Below are 16,182 nucleotides of genomic sequence, written 5' to 3'. Positions count from 1 at the left end.
TCCGAATGCCGGTTGAAGCCCTGCCAGCCAATCACCGGGGCGTCCCAAGGCCTGTAGCCAATGATCGCCCCTCTCCCCGCGCCGGGCCTCGCCGATTGGCGCTGAGCTCCCGCAGCCCGCGGGAGGCGGGGGAGGATTGGCGAAGGTGCAGGCCAATGGGCGGCGGGCGCGAGACGCTGGGCCAATGAGCGCGCCGGGGGCGGGGAGGGCGCCGCGGCGGGCGGCTGCGAGGAGCGGCCGGCGGGCGGCGGCGGCCGGCGGGCGGCGATGGCGGCGGCGGAGGCCGGTGGCGACGACGCCCGCTGCGTGCGGCTGAGCGCCGAGCGGGCACAAGCGCTGCTGGCCGACGTGGACACGCTGCTGTTCGACTGCGACGGCGTGCTGTGGCGCGGGGAGACTGCCGTGCCTGGCGCGCCCGAGGCCCTGCGGGCGCTGCGAGCCCGCGGCAAGCGCCTTGGCTTCATCACCAACAACAGCAGCAAGACCCGCGCTGCCTACGCCGAGAAGCTGCGGCGCCTGGGCTTCGGCGGCCCCGCGGGGCCCGGCGCCAGCCTGGAGGTCTTCGGCACGGCCTACTGCACCGCGCTCTACCTGCGCCAGCGCCTGGCCGGCGCCCCCGCGCCCAAGGCCTACGTGCTGGGCAGCCCAGCCCTGGCCGCGGAGCTGGAGGCCGTGGGCGTCGCCAGCGTGGGCGTGGGGCCCGAGCCACTGCAGGGCGAGGGTCCCGGCGACTGGCTGCACGCGCCGCTGGAGCCCGACGTGCGCGCGGTGGTGGTGGGCTTTGACCCGCACTTCAGCTACATGAAGCTCACCAAGGCCCTGCGCTACCTGCAGCAGCCCGGCTGCCTGCTCGTGGGCACCAACATGGACAACCGGCTTCCGCTTGAGAACGGCCGCTTCATCGCGGGTCCGTGCGCCCTGGGGCGGGAGGCTGGGGGGCGGGCGGCGGCGGGCCCCCTCCCCGCCCTTTGACCCGGTCCCCTGTGCCCCGCAGGTACCGGGTGTCTGGTCCGAGCCGTGGAGATGGCCGCCCAGCGCCAGGCCGACATCATCGGGAAGCCCAGCCGCTTCATCTTCGACTGCGTGTCCCAGGAATACGGCATCAACCCCGAGCGCACCGTCATGGTGGGAGACCGCCTGGACACAGACATCCTCCTAGGCGTCACCTGTGGCCTGAAGACCATCCTGACCCTCACCGGAGTCTCCACTCTAGGGGATGTGAAGAATAATCAGGAAAGTGACTGCGTGTCTAAGAAGAAAATGGTCCCTGACTTCTATGTTGACAGCATAGCCGACCTTTTGCCTGCCCTTCAAGGTTAAAGATTGAGTGTCTTTAATCTGCAGAATAAAAAAAAAAAATTGAAAACCAGTTACCCAAATTAATAGGTGGGGCTTAAGCATCTGCTCGGCTAAGTGGCTTCAAAGAGTGTAACTGGAGTTAAGCAAAGGCATTCATTGTTAACCTTGTAAGTACACGTTTGGGGGACGATTTTGTTTACAGATGCTTGTAATCGAAGATGCACTTTTAGGCTTGGAAGGCATTGTGGGCTGGGTTCTGGGCCTTGGGTGGGGTTGGCGGGGGCAGGCTCAGCACCTGTCCAGGATTCAGGTAACCGGGGCCTGCCGACGGGACTCAGGCGGGTCTAGGGGTGTGTGTCCTGTATTTTATGGAAAAACTCATTCAGGGATCCAGCCCCTCAGGGGGCAGAGGGACTGATTATTCTGACTGTTGGGAGAGGCTTGCATGGACCAGAGCCCCATCAGTATGACTGAAAGTCCAGCGGAGCCTTCTGTGTCCCTGTGCCTCCCAGCAGGGTGGGAGTGGAGGAGGCGGCTGCTCCCAGGTGGCATCTCCCTGCCCTTGGGTGCAAAGTGCTGCCCTCACCACTCTCCCACCTCCCCTACTTCCTTGAAAACCACTCTGATGTCACAATTGAGTGTCTGTTCCGTTTCAGATACCCAGGGCTGCTGCCCAGTTCTGTAAACGCAGCCCAGCTAAAGCTCCGCTGTCTCAAGTGTGCATTTATACCCAGGTGATTTGGACGGAGCAGCTGCCATGGCGTGGACGCCTTCACTGAACTCTGGGCTGCAGTGCAGGGAGCTCAGAGCAGTGCTGCTACCAAACAGTTTTTAACTTTCAACAACTGTGTCAGGCAATGGATTTGAATCTTAAGTGTATTAATAGCTGTGCTCTGTGTCGTAGGCAAAATTCCACTGAAGGAGCCTCTGTGCCCTGCAGCCGGCAGCGCGGCTGAAGCATGTGTTGGCCAAGGAATGCCTGTCATCCAGGTGCCCTGCAGCCAGCAGCGCGGCTCAAGCATGTGTTGGCCAAGGAATGCCTGTCAGTCATCCAGGGCTCTGGGAGGGGACGAGAGTTGTGTCCCCAAGAACAGGAAGTCCTTTACAAAGCATCCAGTCTCTTCCTGTCCTCCCCTTCCCTAGGCTGGGGTAGGGGTTAGAGACTGGTGGCCCAGGAGGTCACCTGCCTTGCCCTGGATTCCCTCTTCAGTGGCCAGCAGGACTTGGCAGGGCCACCAGCTCGCCAAGGTTCTGGGCGGGGCTCCAGCCTCTCCTGCCTGCTCCTTGGCTCTGCTGACCTTTCACAGGCCTGACAGCAGACTCAGCAGGGCCATCCCGGGACGCTGCACCTTCTGGCTGGCTCCCTACCAGCGCCTTTCCCTGTACCTGGCAGCTTCTCTCTTGGCCCCACAGTCACAGCACTCCACTTGGTCACAAAGACTTCAGAGCAATAACAGGCGTCCTGAGCCTTCACCACCTCCCAGGCCTGGGATATCAGGTTCAGAGGGTGCTGCAGAGCAGCATGAGGGTGGCTCCACCCATGAGGCTGGTGGCACTGACGCTGGCTTGGCTAAGTTGGCTCAAGCCGGGTCTGGCCTGGCAGGGTGCAGTCACACCAGGAGCACATGGCAGATGCAGCCTCGGTGATGCCTCTCTTGCCGGGTAGGGGCTGGGAGTCCCCGTGCGCCCTGTCTCTGGCCCATGAGGGGCTGCAGCACTGTGGGCGCCAGAGCGCAGATTAAACTCTCAAACCCACACTGGCTCAGGTGTCCTTGCTCTCATCTTGCATTGGCCCGGGCGATGCCGTCTCACCACGGGTGGGAGGACTCAAAGTAGATGGGTAACTGGGGTTCCAACTCCAGAGCTGGAATGCCAACTGCCCACTCCCAGCCTGGTTCAGGGGAAGATGTTTTGGAGAATGAGGGAAAGTCAGGCACAAAGGGAAACCAGGGAAGCAAAGGGCCCCGCAGTGAAGCTGGTGGGCTGCCGTGTCAGAGAGCCCAGGGCAAGGAGCAGAGCTCAGAAGTAGTGCTGGCCCGGGCGCGGTGGCTCACACCTGTAATCCCAACACTTTGGAAGGCTGAGGCAGGTGGATTACTTGAGATCAGGGGTTCAAGACCAGCCTGGCCAAAATGGTGAAAACCCATCTCTACTAAAAATACAAAAATTAGCGGGACTTGGTGGCATGTATCTGTAATCCCAGCTACTAGGGAGGCTGAGGCATGAGAATTGTGTGAACCCGGGAGGCAGAGGTTGCAGTGAGCTGAGATCACGCCACTGCACTCCAGCCTGGGGGACACAGCGAGACTCCCTCTCAAAAAAAAAAAGTTGGGCTAGGCGGGCCCCCGAGGCTGGCCTGACTGTCCCAGGGGCACAGGCTCCTGCAGGCTGCCTGTCTGTGGTCCAGGCTTCAGGAACCCCCTGGTCTTGGGTGTGCGGGGGCTGGGAAGTGGCTGGGGGTGCACAGTCCCACACCTGTCATTCACTGAACAGGCACGTATTGACAGCTTGTGGCGTGTCAGGCCCTGTGCCCAACTCTGGGAGTCAAGGGTAACCTGACAGACTCAGGCCACTTTAGGAAAACGAAATCCACCCCAACCACACTTAGCGAGTCGCCCTGGCCGGGCCTGGGCTGCCCTCCAGTCGGTCAGCTGGACTGGATTTCCAGGCGGCCGAGCCCTACGCCTTCCAGACCCTGATCTCCAGTCTGCACAGGCCAGGTGTCTGGAGCCGGGCCTGGTGACAGGCATCCCCCAGGTGGGAGGAGGGGCTGTCCTGGCTCTGACCTGGATATCAGATCCAGAGCTGAGGGGGAGGCGCAGGGTCAGGAGGGGAGGGGTTCTGTTCTGTGTTTCCCCTGGCCAAGGCTGCAGACAAGGGGCGCAGACAATCGGCACATTGTGAGCAGGGGCTGCAGGATGGAACCAGCAAGCTGCTGCTCTGAGCGCCCCAAACCTGGGCCTACAGGGGTGAGTGCCTCCCGTTACTCCTGCAGCAAGGACCCAGGGGGTGCCCCAGGCCACCCAGCCCCTCCCTTCCCCAGCCCACTTGCTCCCTGATGTCTAACCCTCATGACCCTTCTGACCCTGATGCACGCCCAGGTGAAGACCAAGCCCTCCTGCGGGGGCTGGAGAGCCGTGGGCCTGCTCCTGCTGCTGCTGCTGCTGCTGCTGGTGCTGGCCGCTGTGGGGGTTGTGGCTGGAGGGTTTCTTGGTTCTGCTCAGGGCCCTCCCAAGGTGAGCCCCTCCTCAGCACCAGGGACATGGACAGTGGAAAGGGGGAAGGGAAGCTGGCATATCCCAGCCTCCAGCAGAGTAAGGGTGCGGAGCAGGCAGTGACACCACCTAGGAGCAGACAGCCAGAGGACCAAGGGGTGGAAGGGCCCACTCAGGGATGTCAGGAGTCCTGCAGCCCAGAGCTGGAGGCTGTGCTGGGGTTGCCCAGCTGCCCGGCTGAACTCCAACTCCCACTGCCAGCCAAGGCTGCAGACGCTGCGAATGACCCTCCCGAGCCCCCACATGCCCCGGCCCAACCAAACCATCCTGGTGGACGTGGCCCGGAACGCGGCGACCATCACAGTGACCCCACCTCAGAGCAACCACAGCTGGGTGGTGCTGTTCGACGGGCAGAGCGTGAGTGGGCAGGGAGGGGTCACCCTCGCAGGTGTCGGTCTGGGGGGCCCCGCCTCACCCCCCTGCCTCCCCAGGGCTGCATCTGTTACCGCCCTGAGGAGCACCAGGTCTGCTTCCTCCGCCTGATGGAGGACAGTGATCGGGAGACCCTGCGGCTGCTGGTGGATACCTCCAAGGTGAGCCGTCCTGCTGGGCACAGCCCCGGGCCAGGGGCTAGACAAAGGGTCCTGTGTGCAGCCCAGTACAGGACAGGCTGGAGCTCTGGTTTCAGGGAACAGGAAGCTCTCTCCGCCCTGAGCCCAGGCTGCTGACAAGAGCTGAGGGTGGGGACATCACTGGGGGTTGGAGGATACCCGGCCCCGCCAAGCCAGGAGCAGGGAGCAGCCCTGTCCCACCGCCCACCAGAGCCTTCTCAACAGGTCCAAGAGGCTTGGGTCCCCACCCAGGACACCCACCATACCCAGGAGCTGCTGGCAGTGCAGGGGAGCCTCAAAGTGGACCCCGCCCAGGTGGGGGCTTTGGTGCAGCGCCTGTGCATGAGGACCCCCATCTACTGGGTCCGGCGAGCAGAGGGTGAGTCAGGACCGCTGTGGGGGAAGGCCAGGCCCTCGGGATGGTTTGAGGAGCTGGGGGCGGAGCCCTTGGAGATTCATGGCGCCCTCGCCACAGGGCCCCGGAGACAGCGGCTGATTTATCTCTGCATCGACATCTGCTTCCCGAGCAACATCTGCGTGTCGGTCTGCTTTTATTACCTCCCAGACTGAGCCCCCGACCTGGCCCGTCCCCAATCCAGTGGGCTGGCCAGGCCACCTGCACCAGGGAGGACAGCTGCCGGCAGGGACTAATAAACCCTTCCACCTGGCCATGGTGGTGGTGTTCTCTATGGACCGAGGCCCTGAAACGCGGGCAGGGAGGGGCAGAGAACGCACTAGCTTGGGGGTGGGCACCAGCCTCAGACCCCTCAGCAGCTTTGGGCCCTCGGCCGACTTTCCCAGGCAGTGCAGGCTAGCCCAGTCCAGGAGTGTGCAGCCTGGCTTGGGTCGAGCTCTGTCACATCTGGATAAGCAACTGGGGGCTGAGAGTCCCAGGGCGGCCTGGCCCAGCAGGTCAAGGCGCCACAGGGGGCCATCAGGTCCAGCTGGCGCAGGCCGGCAGGAGGGCCTGCTCTGACCTGGGTGCTGCATGGGTCTCTCCAGCTGCCACCACCTGGACCAGGCAGTCCCGAGGGGTCACAGGCTAGCCCAGCACACTGTCATTGAAGGCCAGGCAGACAACAGCCTTTTGGTGGCCGCCATACTCTCTCTTGATCTCTCCAGTCTCCACACACCAGAGCCGGGCCAGGTTGTCCGAGGAAGCTGGAGGGGGAGATCGGGCAGGGCTCAGAGCGCAGATGCAGGCCAAGCAGGCGGCCCTAGCAGAGGGGAAGCTGCAGCCGAGGTGGGCTGGCTCTGGAGGCCAGCGCCGGGAGGCCAGGGATGGGGGAGGCCAGGGCAGGGCTCACCAGTGACGATGTACTGGGAGTCCCCTGAGAAGGCGCAGCCCCACATCCAGCCGCGGGAGGACTCCCCGGGGTTGCCGCTCTTGATGCTCAGCTCCGTCATCAGGGAGAAGTTGGACGTCCTCCAGATCTTGCACGTCTGATCAGCCGAGCAGGTGGCGAGGAGCCTAGTGGGTGGGCATGGGGCATGTCCAGCAGCAGCCACTCCATCCAGCAGCCCCTCCCCTCTCCAGCCCCCAGCCCAGGCAGGTCCCCTCCCGGGCCAGCAGGCCCTGCACGCACGTGGAGTCAGGGCTGAAGCGACACTGCAGGGCGTAGCGCGTGTGGGCAGGGATCTTGGTCTTGGGGATGAGCTGGGTCACCTCGTCACCAATGCCCCCCGTCAGATTCCAGACATAGCAGTTTCCCTAGAGGTCAGGAGGACCGTCACGGGGGGCCCAAGGCCTCAGGTCTGAGACACAGGGAAGGATGCCCTGGGGGCCAACACTGGGGGCCAACTGTGCATGGGGACCCCGGGTGAGGGGCAGGCAGGCCCCTCTGGTCCTGCCTGCAGAAGGCACCTGGGAAGCCTGGCCCCAACCAAGGGCCACACCTGGCAAGCCAAGAACAGGAGGCCACGCTGGCCAAGGACTCAAATTCCCCTTCCCGGAGGATGCCGATGGCCAATGGAAGTAGACAGGAGAAGGGCACCAGCTAGAGGGACAGCATGACAAAGGCCAGCAGAAGGGAAATCCGGGGGCAAGAGGTACAAGTGATGCACTGGGATTAAATGAAGTTAATGAAAAAAAATGAGGCTGGAGAGAAGAGCAGGGACCACGCCACAGCAGCCTACGGGCGAGGCCAGCAGCCCCGGGTCTCCCCAGGGGACTGACGCCACCTGGCTCATACTGACCAGGCACCACTAGAAGCATCCAAGAGAGAACGTGTCAGGGGCCAGGGGAGGTCAGGGAGGGGAAAAGGAAGCCTCAGAGTGTGTCAGCCGTCACCAGAAACGAGAGTGACTGGGACCAGGAGGCAACAGAGAGAAAAGAGGGAAGTGGACCGACTTGGGAGAGACTCCAGAAAGCGGAGTGACCGACCTGCAGACAGGACTAAGCCATCGGGAGCGACACTCAGGCTTCTGGCTTTGCTGGCAAGGTGGGTGTTAGTGCCCGGGATGGGGGAAGCAGGAGGGGGCCGCTAAGGGACATCCAGGAATAAGCCCACCTGCAGAGGCTGAGGGCTGAGTGCCAAGCTGCCCGCACCCAGCACCTGCCACCAGGACTCACAGTGCTATTGACAGCTGCCATGTAGCTGGCGTCGGGATCGATGTGGGCGGACGTGATGGAGACCTCGGGCTCAGGGATCAGCTGCTCGTTGTGGTCTGTTTTCAAGTCCCAGATGTGGATAGCCCCGCTCTGGTCACCCACGATGAGCTCTGCCTGGGGTGCAGGGGTGGTGAGGCAGGGCCCAAGCCCAGCCCTCCAAAGTCCCAGGGTGCCTGGCCCCATGAGCACCCCTCACCTGGTTGGGGTGCAGGCACACGCAGTTAATGGGTGCGTTCACCTGGAAGATCCGCTGGCACTGCAGGTTCCGGGACCTGCGGGCCGGGCCGGGGCACATGCTGTCCATCTGGGCTTGTTGGTGCCCTACCCAGATGGCCTCGGCCTGGCCATTCCTCCCCTCCCTCTGCTGAAGGACCTGCCTCTTGGGAAATACTCGGGACGCAGGGCCCTCTGCTCCAGCAGGGAGCCTAAGCCAGTGGCTGGTGGAAGGGGAATAACACGCTGGCTCCGGGCTCAAGGCAGGACTCGCGCTTTGATGCAATTCACTCTCCTCCTGTCCTCACTTCTCCCAGTAAGTCGCCCACAGGAAGCTCCCTGTCTCAGCCTCTGCTTGAAGAGAACCCAACCTAAAACGGTCTCCCAGAGCAGCCCACCCCAGCCCCGGGCAGCAGGACCCCTCCCCACCGCACCTGAGGTCCCAGATCCTGGCTGTGCAGTCCTCGCCGCCCGTGTACATCCAGCGGCCGTCTTCGTGGAAGCCCACAGACGCGATGTTCTTGTTGACGCCGTCGTAGCTGATGATGGGGTTAGGGTTATTGGAGTTGAGATCATACATGCGGATGTGCTGGTAACCTAGGGACACAGGCTGAACTGAAGCTTGGCTGTGCTCAGGTCGACCCACAAGAGCTCAGGAGTTAGAGATCAAGGGTCAGAGATACCTGCAGCAGCAATCATGCTGCGGTCTGGTGTGATCTCCAAGGCATTCACCTGCTGGGACTGTTAAGGAGCATGACGGGAAGGTAGCCCTAAGGCCAGGGCCCCCCAGGCCTCCACCATCTGGCCTTCACACAGGCTGTGGTCCCCACACAAGGCATCCCCCCCAGCGCCGCCCTGCCCGCCCCGGGTGGAGGATACGGAGTCCTGGTGCTGCACCGTCCGGGTGCAGATGCCGCTGTGGGCCTGCCAGAAGCGCACGGTGTGGTCGTAGCCTGCAGTGGCCAGGATGACCGGGTCACTGCCCACCGTGCCTGGGGAGGTGTTCATGGTGTGGCCTGCACGGGCCCTAGAGCTGAACGGCAGGAGTCAAAGGTCAGATCATCTGCAGAGAAGGATGTGAAGTACTTAGAGGACACGCTCTGTGCTAAGTAGATTATAGACCCACGGGGCGCTGCCGAATGGCGCTTATCATTCCCATTTTAGAGTTGGGACAACAAGCGCAGGTAGGTTCAGGGACACGCGTCACACGCGCGACACCTGGCTCCGGGCGGCTCCAGGGCTCCAGGGCGCGTGCTCCATCCCCGCCCCACGCACGCGGCGGGGGCGCCGTCCCCCCCTCCCACGCAGCCGGCAGGGGGCAGTCACGCGCGGGCGCCACTCTGCCGCAGGGGCGGGCTGCGCGTGCGCAAGGCGGCGGATGGGCCGGGGAAAGCCGAGCGCTGCGGCTGCGCATGCGTAGCAGACCAGCGGCAGGCCCTGATGGGAAAGGGCGCAGTCTGGCTGGACCCCCGAGCTCCCCTGTCCTCCGGTGACCGCCCTTGCTCCGCCCTGCTGGCCGGCTTCCCCTGGCCGTGCTCTCCCAGCCACCCAGCAGCCGGTTCCCGGCCCCTGGCTCGCGGCCTCCGTACCTTACGGGCGGCTCCGCACTCCGCCGTGTCCAGGACGGCGAGGGGAGCCGGAGCGAGTCGACCGAGGCCGAGCGTAGAGTTATCGATGGCGCCCTAGGGCGAGACCATGGCGCGGGCGGGGGTGGGTGGGACGAGACCAAAGTTCTGGGGCGGGGGGTTCCCGCCGGGAGGACCCCGGAGCGGTCCCCGTGCGCGGCCGCGGGCCCGGCGCGAGGTGGAAGGAAGCTACGGCTTTCTCTCCGGCCTCCTGCCCACTGGCACCTGCCCTTCTGACACGGCTGTCCGTTTCCCAGGCTGTCGGGTCGCGCTGTTCCCGTGCCCTCCCTGACCCACTACTGCGCCACGCTGGGCTAGGATTGGCTGAAAATTACAGGACTTGAATTCAGACAAGTAACGAATAATTTTTTTTTTTTAGTGTAAGTATATCCAGGACATTGCATGGGAAATACTTATGCTAAAAAAATTTTATCGGGTATCCTGTAGTTTTACTTGCTAGATCTGGCACCCCAGCCCCAGCCTGACCCTCAGGACATCATACTGAGCCCAGAGTCCCCCTCAAAACCACAGGCCCTCATTCCAGCTCTGTGAGCTCCACGCCGGTGCCCTCACCCTTGAGACAGGCTGTCGCATGGTTTTTTCCTGCTGCTCTTACAGACGTGGCTGCACCCCTTCCTCTGGCCGCAGAGGGGGTGCATCTTGTCCCTTGACCAGGCCATAGTTCCCATGGAGCCTTCCTTCCTATACCCTCACCTCCTCTCCTTCCTGCCCGTTAGCCTTTAAAAAAACACCATAAAACAATCCCAAATTATCTTCTTCAAAGAGCGGTCCTCACCATTTTTCTAGTTCCACGTCCTCACCTCCCACTCATTCCGCAACCCCAGTCATCTGCCTTTTACCCCCAGCTCTCTAGCTCTCCAGTGGAAATTCCTCAAGGTCACTGACAATCTCACTTTGCTAAATCCAGTGGATACTTTTCCTTCCTCCCACCTTTTTTTTTTTTTTTTTTTTTTTTCTCGAGACGGAGTCTCGCTTTCTCGCCCAGGCTGAAGTGCAGTGGTGCAATCTCGACTCACTGCAAAACCTCTGCCTCCCAGGTTCAAGCTATTCTCCTGCCTCAGCCTCCCGGGTAGCTGGGATTACAGGTGCATGCCACCACACCCAGTTAATTTTTCTATTTTTAGTAGAGACAGAGTTTTCACCATGTTGGCCAGGATGGTGGATGGTCTTGATCTCCTGACCTCGTGATCCGCCCCCCTCAGCCTCCCAAAGTGCTGGGATTACAGGCGTGAGCCACTGCGCCTGGCCCCCTCCCACTTCTTGACGCATCTGAGCCATGGTTGACGCACCATGCCTGAAAGGCTGCCTTGTCCTAGCTCCTGTCCCCGGCATTTAGTCTCTTTCCCTGCCTCCCCGCAAGGACTCAGGCCCTCCAGCATTCACTCTGTGCACCCCACGAGATACCAGGGGGCTGATGACTGCTAGCTCTGGAGCTTCCAATGCTGTCCCTGTCCTGGGCCCCTTCCACCCTGTCTCCAGCTCTGATGGCCTCAGCTCCCTGTTAAGACACTGTCCCTTGAACGCCCCGCAGGGTCCACCACATTCCATGGCCGAGACAACCATCCCTGAGTAGCTCCCCTTCTGTGGGCAGTGCTCACCTTGTATTACAGCTGGGCAAGATCCGACACCTTCCCTCCCTCACCCTTCCCTTCCCTTCAGCCACCGATTTTACCTGTGATATACCTTCCTGTCCTTTCCACTGCCCTGGTTCTAGCTCACCACCCCCATCCCCCATAAAAGCCTCCTTCCTTGCCCCAGCCACTCTGGCCCCCTTCCAAACTGTCCACCTCAGTGCAGAATGGCCTTTTATTTATTTATTTATTTTTGAGACAGATTTTCACTCTTGTTGCCCAGGCTGGAGTGCAATGGCGCGATATCGACTCGCTGCAACCTCCACCTCCTGGGTTCCTCAGTCTCCTGAGTAGCTGGGATTACAGGCATGCACCACCATCCCGGCTAATTTTGTATTTTTAGTAGAGACAGGGTTTCTCCATGTTGATCAGGCTGGTCTTGAATTCCTAACCTCAAGTGACCCACCCACCTCAGCCTCTCAAAGTGCTAGGTTTACAGGCGTGAGCCACCGCGCCCGGCCAGAATGGCCTTTTAAAAACCTCAGTCTGAGCCCAGCACAGTGATTCATGCCTGTAATCCCAGCACTTTCGAAGGCTGAGGCAGGAGGATCACTCGAGCCCAGAAGTTCAAGACCATCCTGAACAATACAGTGATACCCCATCTCTACAAAAAATTTAAAAATTAGTCAGGAATGGTGGTGCATGCCTGTGGTCCCAGCTTTGGGAGGCTGAGGTGGAAGGATCACTCGAGGCCAGGAACTCGAGGCTGCAGTAAGCTGTGGTTGCGCCACTGCACTCCAGGCTGGGTGACAGAGCAAGACCTTTTCTCAAAACAAAACAAAAACCCCCAGCAAAACCTAGGAATGACTTGATCACCCCATTAGAAGCCCTCAGGGGACCCCGTCCCTCTCCAGACTCCTGGGCCTGGCCCTGGCCCACCCTGTGGCTTCCATCTCCTCTCCATGTGATACCGTTAGGCTTTGTGTCCCCACCCAAATCTCATCTTGAATTGTAATCCCCATAATCCCCATGTGTCAAAGGAGAGACCAGGTGGAGGTAACTGAATCATGAGGGCAGGTTCCCCCATGCCGTTCTCATGATAGTGAGATCTCAAGAGATCTGATGGTTTTATAAGGGATTCCTCCTCCTTTGCTCCACTTCTCCTTCCTGCCGCCTTGCGGAGAAGGTGCCCTGCTTCCGCTTCGCCTTCCACCATGATTGTAACTTTCCTGAGGCCTCCCCAGCCATGCTGAACTGTGAGTCAACTAAACCTCTTTCCTTTATAAATTATCCAGTCTCAGGTGTTCTTTATTGCAGTATGAAAATGGACTAATACTCCATGGGTCCTGTACTCTGGCCAAAGGGGACATGTTCTCCTCTTTTGTTTTGTTTTGTTTTGTTTTGTTTTGTTTTTCAGACGGAATCTCACACTGCTGACGGGGATGGAGTGCAATGGCGCAATCTTGGCTCACTGCAACCTCTGCCTCCTGGGTTCAAGCGATTCTCCTGCCTCAGACTCCTCCCAAGTAGCTGAGATTACAGGCACCCCGCACCATGCCTGGCTAACTTTTTGTATTTATAGGAGAGACGGGGTTTCACTATATTGGCCAGGCTGGTCTCGAACTCCTGACCTCGTGATCTGCCGCCTCGGCCTCACAAAGTGCTAGGATTACAGGCGTGAGCCACAGTGCCTGGCCATGTTCTCCCCTTTGAGCCCTTGACTGTGTCTGGGATGCTTTCCCCTCTACGCCTTACCTGCCAAATTCCTGGTTTTCAGCATATCTAGTAACATATTCTTTTGGCTGGGCATGGTAGCTCACACCTGTAATCCCAGCACTTTGGGGGATCGAGGTGGGAGGATCGCTTGATCCTAGGAGTTTGAGGCTAACCTGGGCAAGATGGCAAGATGACCTCTTCTCTGCAAAAACCTTAAAAAAAATTAGCTAAGTGTAGGCCAGGCGTGGTGGCTTACGCCTGCAATCCCAGCACTTTGGGAGGCCGAGGCCAGTGGATCACGAGGTCAAGAGATTGAGACCATCCTGGCCAACATGGTGAAACCCCATCTCTACTAAAAATACAAAAATTAGCTGGGCATGGTGGCACACGCCTGTAGTCCCAGCTACTCGGGAGGCTGAGGCAGGAGAATCGCTTGAACCTGGGAGTCAGAGGTTGCAGTGAGCCGAGATTGTACCACTGCACTCCAGCCTGGTGACAGAGTGAAACTCCATCTAAAAAAAAAAAAGAAAAGAAGAGAAAAGAAAAAACTTTTTGGCCGGGTGCGGTGGCTCATGCCTGTAATCCCAGCACTTTGGGAGTCTGAGGCGGGTGGATCACAAGGCCAGGAGTTTGAGACCAGCCTGCCCAAGATGGTGAAACCCAGTCTCTACTAAAAGTACAAAAATTGGCTGGGCATGGTGCCAGGCACCTGTAATCCCAGCTACTCAGGAGGCTGAGGCAGAAGAATCGCTTGAACCTCGGAGGCGGAGTTTGCAGTGAGCCAAGATCGCTCCACTGCACTCTAGCCTGGGTGACAGAACAAGACTCCGTCTCAAAAAAAGAAAAGACAAAACTTTCTACAGTGCACTCAAACTAGAACTCAGGATGAAGAAACTCACTCAAAACCGCTCAACTGCATGGAAACTGAACAACCTGCTCCTGAATGCTGACACCACAGCGCAAACTTTCTGTTTGTTTGTTTTGTAGAGACGGGGTCTCACTGTCTTGCCTGGGCTGGTCTTGAACTCCTGGGCTGAAGCAATCCACCCACCTCTGTCCTGAGAGGTGCGTGATTACAACTCTCACCACCTAAAGCGCTGAGATTACAGGCATGAGCCACCATGCCCAGCCAGTACATTGTTTTTCTATGGCTAAGTAATATTCCACTGTATGACTAGAGCACGTTTTATGTATCTTCTCGTCCATAGGTGGACATTTGGGGTGTCTCCTCCTTTTTGGCTGTCGTGAATGGGGCTGCTGTGAATGGTTGTGTGGTTGTGTGCCAATGTCTGAGAACGTGTTTGCATCTCTTGGTAGATACGCAGAGCGGAATTGCTGGGCTGTAGGAGCATTTTACCTGCCTTATGCATGGAGTCCTCACAATGACTCCAGTAGGGAAGAATCACCCTCATTTTGGAGATGAGAAAACTGAGGCTCAGAGATGCAGAATTGCATGTGGAGGGCATAGGGCTAGAAGGTGGTGGAGCCCAGGGTTCGTTCAGCTCTAGGCCGGGCCCCATCCTGCTGGGGCTCCACTTGCCACTGATCATGCCCCTTCTGGTGAGGTGACTACGCCCCAGGCAGCCCCTGCACCCCATAGTCCTCCTCATCTTCCTCTCGAAGTAGACGGGCTCACTAACCAGGCTCCATACCAGGCTTGGGGCAGCTTTGGGGAGTAAAGGGGAACATGTGGGCTTGGATGGCTGGGAGAGGAAGCGCCTTCGAATCCCAGCAGTGTCTGGAGTAGCATAGACCCGGGAGCAGAGAGCAGGAGACAGGGTGGGGCTGAGGCAGGCTCAGCCAGGTGCGTGGGGTCCTACGTGTCTCAGGGCCCTGCACTGTTTCCCTTTTCTATGGGGCCTCTGGGCGGCACATGGGGGCTGAGGGCAGGGGCCAGCTCTGGGAGCCTCCATGTGTCCCAAGCCTAGGGGAAGCTGACAAACTGGGCATGGCCCCAACCCAACCTGAGTAGCTCCTGCATTTCTGTGGGGCAGGAGGCTGGGACAGTGGTGCATGGGGGTCGATCCTCGGTGATGGTCCGGGCCCTAGCTCAGTGCTGTCGGATGCGGCACCACAAGAATGAGGAGCCACGGCAGCCAGCCCATGGGAGGGCACGTTCCTCATGCCCATACCAGAGCTCTGGGGGCTTGGGGGACCACCAGCGAGCCCCTGAGCAGACACACAGCCAGTGGGCAGAGGAAGGGGCTGCGGGCTGGCCGGCGCACGCTGCACATCTGGGAAGGAGGCCAGCCCAGGCTGCAGTGAAGCCTCCGCCAGCTCCATTCCAGGCTGAGCCTCAGCAATTCTGCTGGCTCAGCGGCCCCCTCCCAGGATCATCCTTGGAGGCTTGACTTCCTGGAGGGCTGCCCGAGTCCCACACCTCTGCATCCTCATCCCCCAGCCGGAGTGGCCGCCTGCCCTGCCCCCGCATCCCCAGGCTGCAGGGACCCCAGGCAGACACACGTCTGTTTTCATGGGGACCTTCCCGTCAGCCCTAGGCTGCAGGCGGAGCTGCTGGCCCATTTCACAGATGAGGCAGCTGAGCATCGGGGACTCACCCAAGGTTACTGGTTACAGCATCAGATCCAATGCTTCCCGGTCCCTCCTGGGCTTATCCTCACCTAGCAGAAGGCTCTGGTCCCCTCCTGCCACACTGCACCCTATGGGGTGAGGAATCTCTGAGGTCCTGAGCAGGAATCCACCTGGAGCCTAGGTGCCCCTTCTAGACCACACTCTGAGCACCTAGGACCTTGGAGTTTCCTGCCCAAACAGCCCCAAGCCCACTTCCAGGATCTGCACAGCCCTCTGCCCAGTCTGTCCTCCTGAAGGTGGGCCACGCAGCAGGGTGCCCACCCTAGCTCTGAGGAGCGACGAAGGGGGTGCCTGTTTATGGGGTGTGGACAGTGCTGGAGCTGAGCAGAGAACAGGTGAGGTAGCTACAAACGGGGGCCAGTTCATCACCCGAGGAATCTGAGAATTCTCAATTCGAACTTGGGCTTTCAGGCCGTGATGAAGGTATATTTGTCAAGGTAGGAGGATAGAACATACTTAACAGGTGACTGGCGTGATTTGTAGCGTTTAAATAATTGAACATTTGGTGTGTGGGCTTCTGTTTGTGTGTTAAGCACAGGTCAGGGTGGTTTGCCTTAACATGTCCAAAACATAAAAGTAATAGTAATGCCAGCAGCTATCTTATTTTTATTTTTAGTTCTTCCTATGTGCTCTTCACACTGCAAGGTAGCGTAGATACAAAGATGCACAAAACACAGTTGCTGCACAGGCAGAGAGGCCCAAGAATAT

The 16,182-nt window shown here is 59.7% G+C and overlaps 3 protein-coding genes across 6 annotated transcripts; 2 read left to right on the top strand and 1 right to left on the bottom strand.

Annotated features, from left to right (window-relative positions):
• Positions 1–203: 203 nt before the first annotated feature.
• PGP (phosphoglycolate phosphatase) lies at positions 204–1,366 on the top strand. The gene is made up of 2 exons (XM_031007382.2): positions 204–907; positions 995–1,366. Exons 1-2 carry the CDS (start codon positions 268–270, stop codon positions 1,318–1,320), a joined length of 966 nt encoding a protein of 321 aa, XP_030863242.1. The 5' UTR covers positions 204–267; the 3' UTR covers positions 1,321–1,366.
• Positions 1,367–3,202: 1,836 nt separating this feature from the next.
• BRICD5 (BRICHOS domain containing 5) lies at positions 3,203–5,793 on the top strand. Of its 4 annotated transcripts, XM_004056996.5 has the most exons (6): positions 3,203–4,268; positions 4,401–4,535; positions 4,776–4,931; positions 5,006–5,107; positions 5,351–5,504; positions 5,601–5,793. In XM_004056996.5, exons 1-6 carry the CDS (start codon positions 4,218–4,220, stop codon positions 5,693–5,695), a joined length of 693 nt encoding a protein of 230 aa, XP_004057044.1. In that variant the 5' UTR covers positions 3,203–4,217; the 3' UTR covers positions 5,696–5,793. The 4 variants fall into 4 exon arrangements, with proteins under 4 accessions (XP_004057044.1, XP_018867788.1, XP_055220965.1 ...); XM_019012243.4 differs by having other exon boundaries at positions 5,351–5,793; XM_055364990.2 differs by having other exon boundaries at positions 3,203–4,535; positions 4,776–5,107.
• MLST8 (MTOR associated protein, LST8 homolog) lies at positions 5,660–10,457 on the bottom strand. The gene is made up of 10 exons (XM_031007380.3): positions 10,148–10,457; positions 9,539–9,631; positions 8,829–8,982; positions 8,633–8,684; positions 8,384–8,546; positions 7,933–8,008; positions 7,698–7,850; positions 6,712–6,836; positions 6,433–6,596; positions 5,660–6,286 (listed from the first exon to the last, which is right to left on the bottom strand). Exons 1-10 carry the CDS (start codon positions 10,261–10,263, stop codon positions 6,168–6,170), a joined length of 1,215 nt encoding a protein of 404 aa, XP_030863240.2. The 5' UTR covers positions 10,264–10,457; the 3' UTR covers positions 5,660–6,167.
• Positions 10,458–16,182: the final 5,725 nt, after the last annotated feature.

The sequence above is a fragment of the Gorilla gorilla genome, chromosome 18 (assembly GCF_029281585.2).
Source record: "Gorilla gorilla gorilla isolate KB3781 chromosome 18, NHGRI_mGorGor1-v2.1_pri, whole genome shotgun sequence".
NCBI lineage: Eukaryota > Metazoa > Chordata > Mammalia > Primates > Hominidae > Gorilla > Gorilla gorilla.
This window is presented reverse-complemented; position numbering and strand designations above follow the sequence as displayed.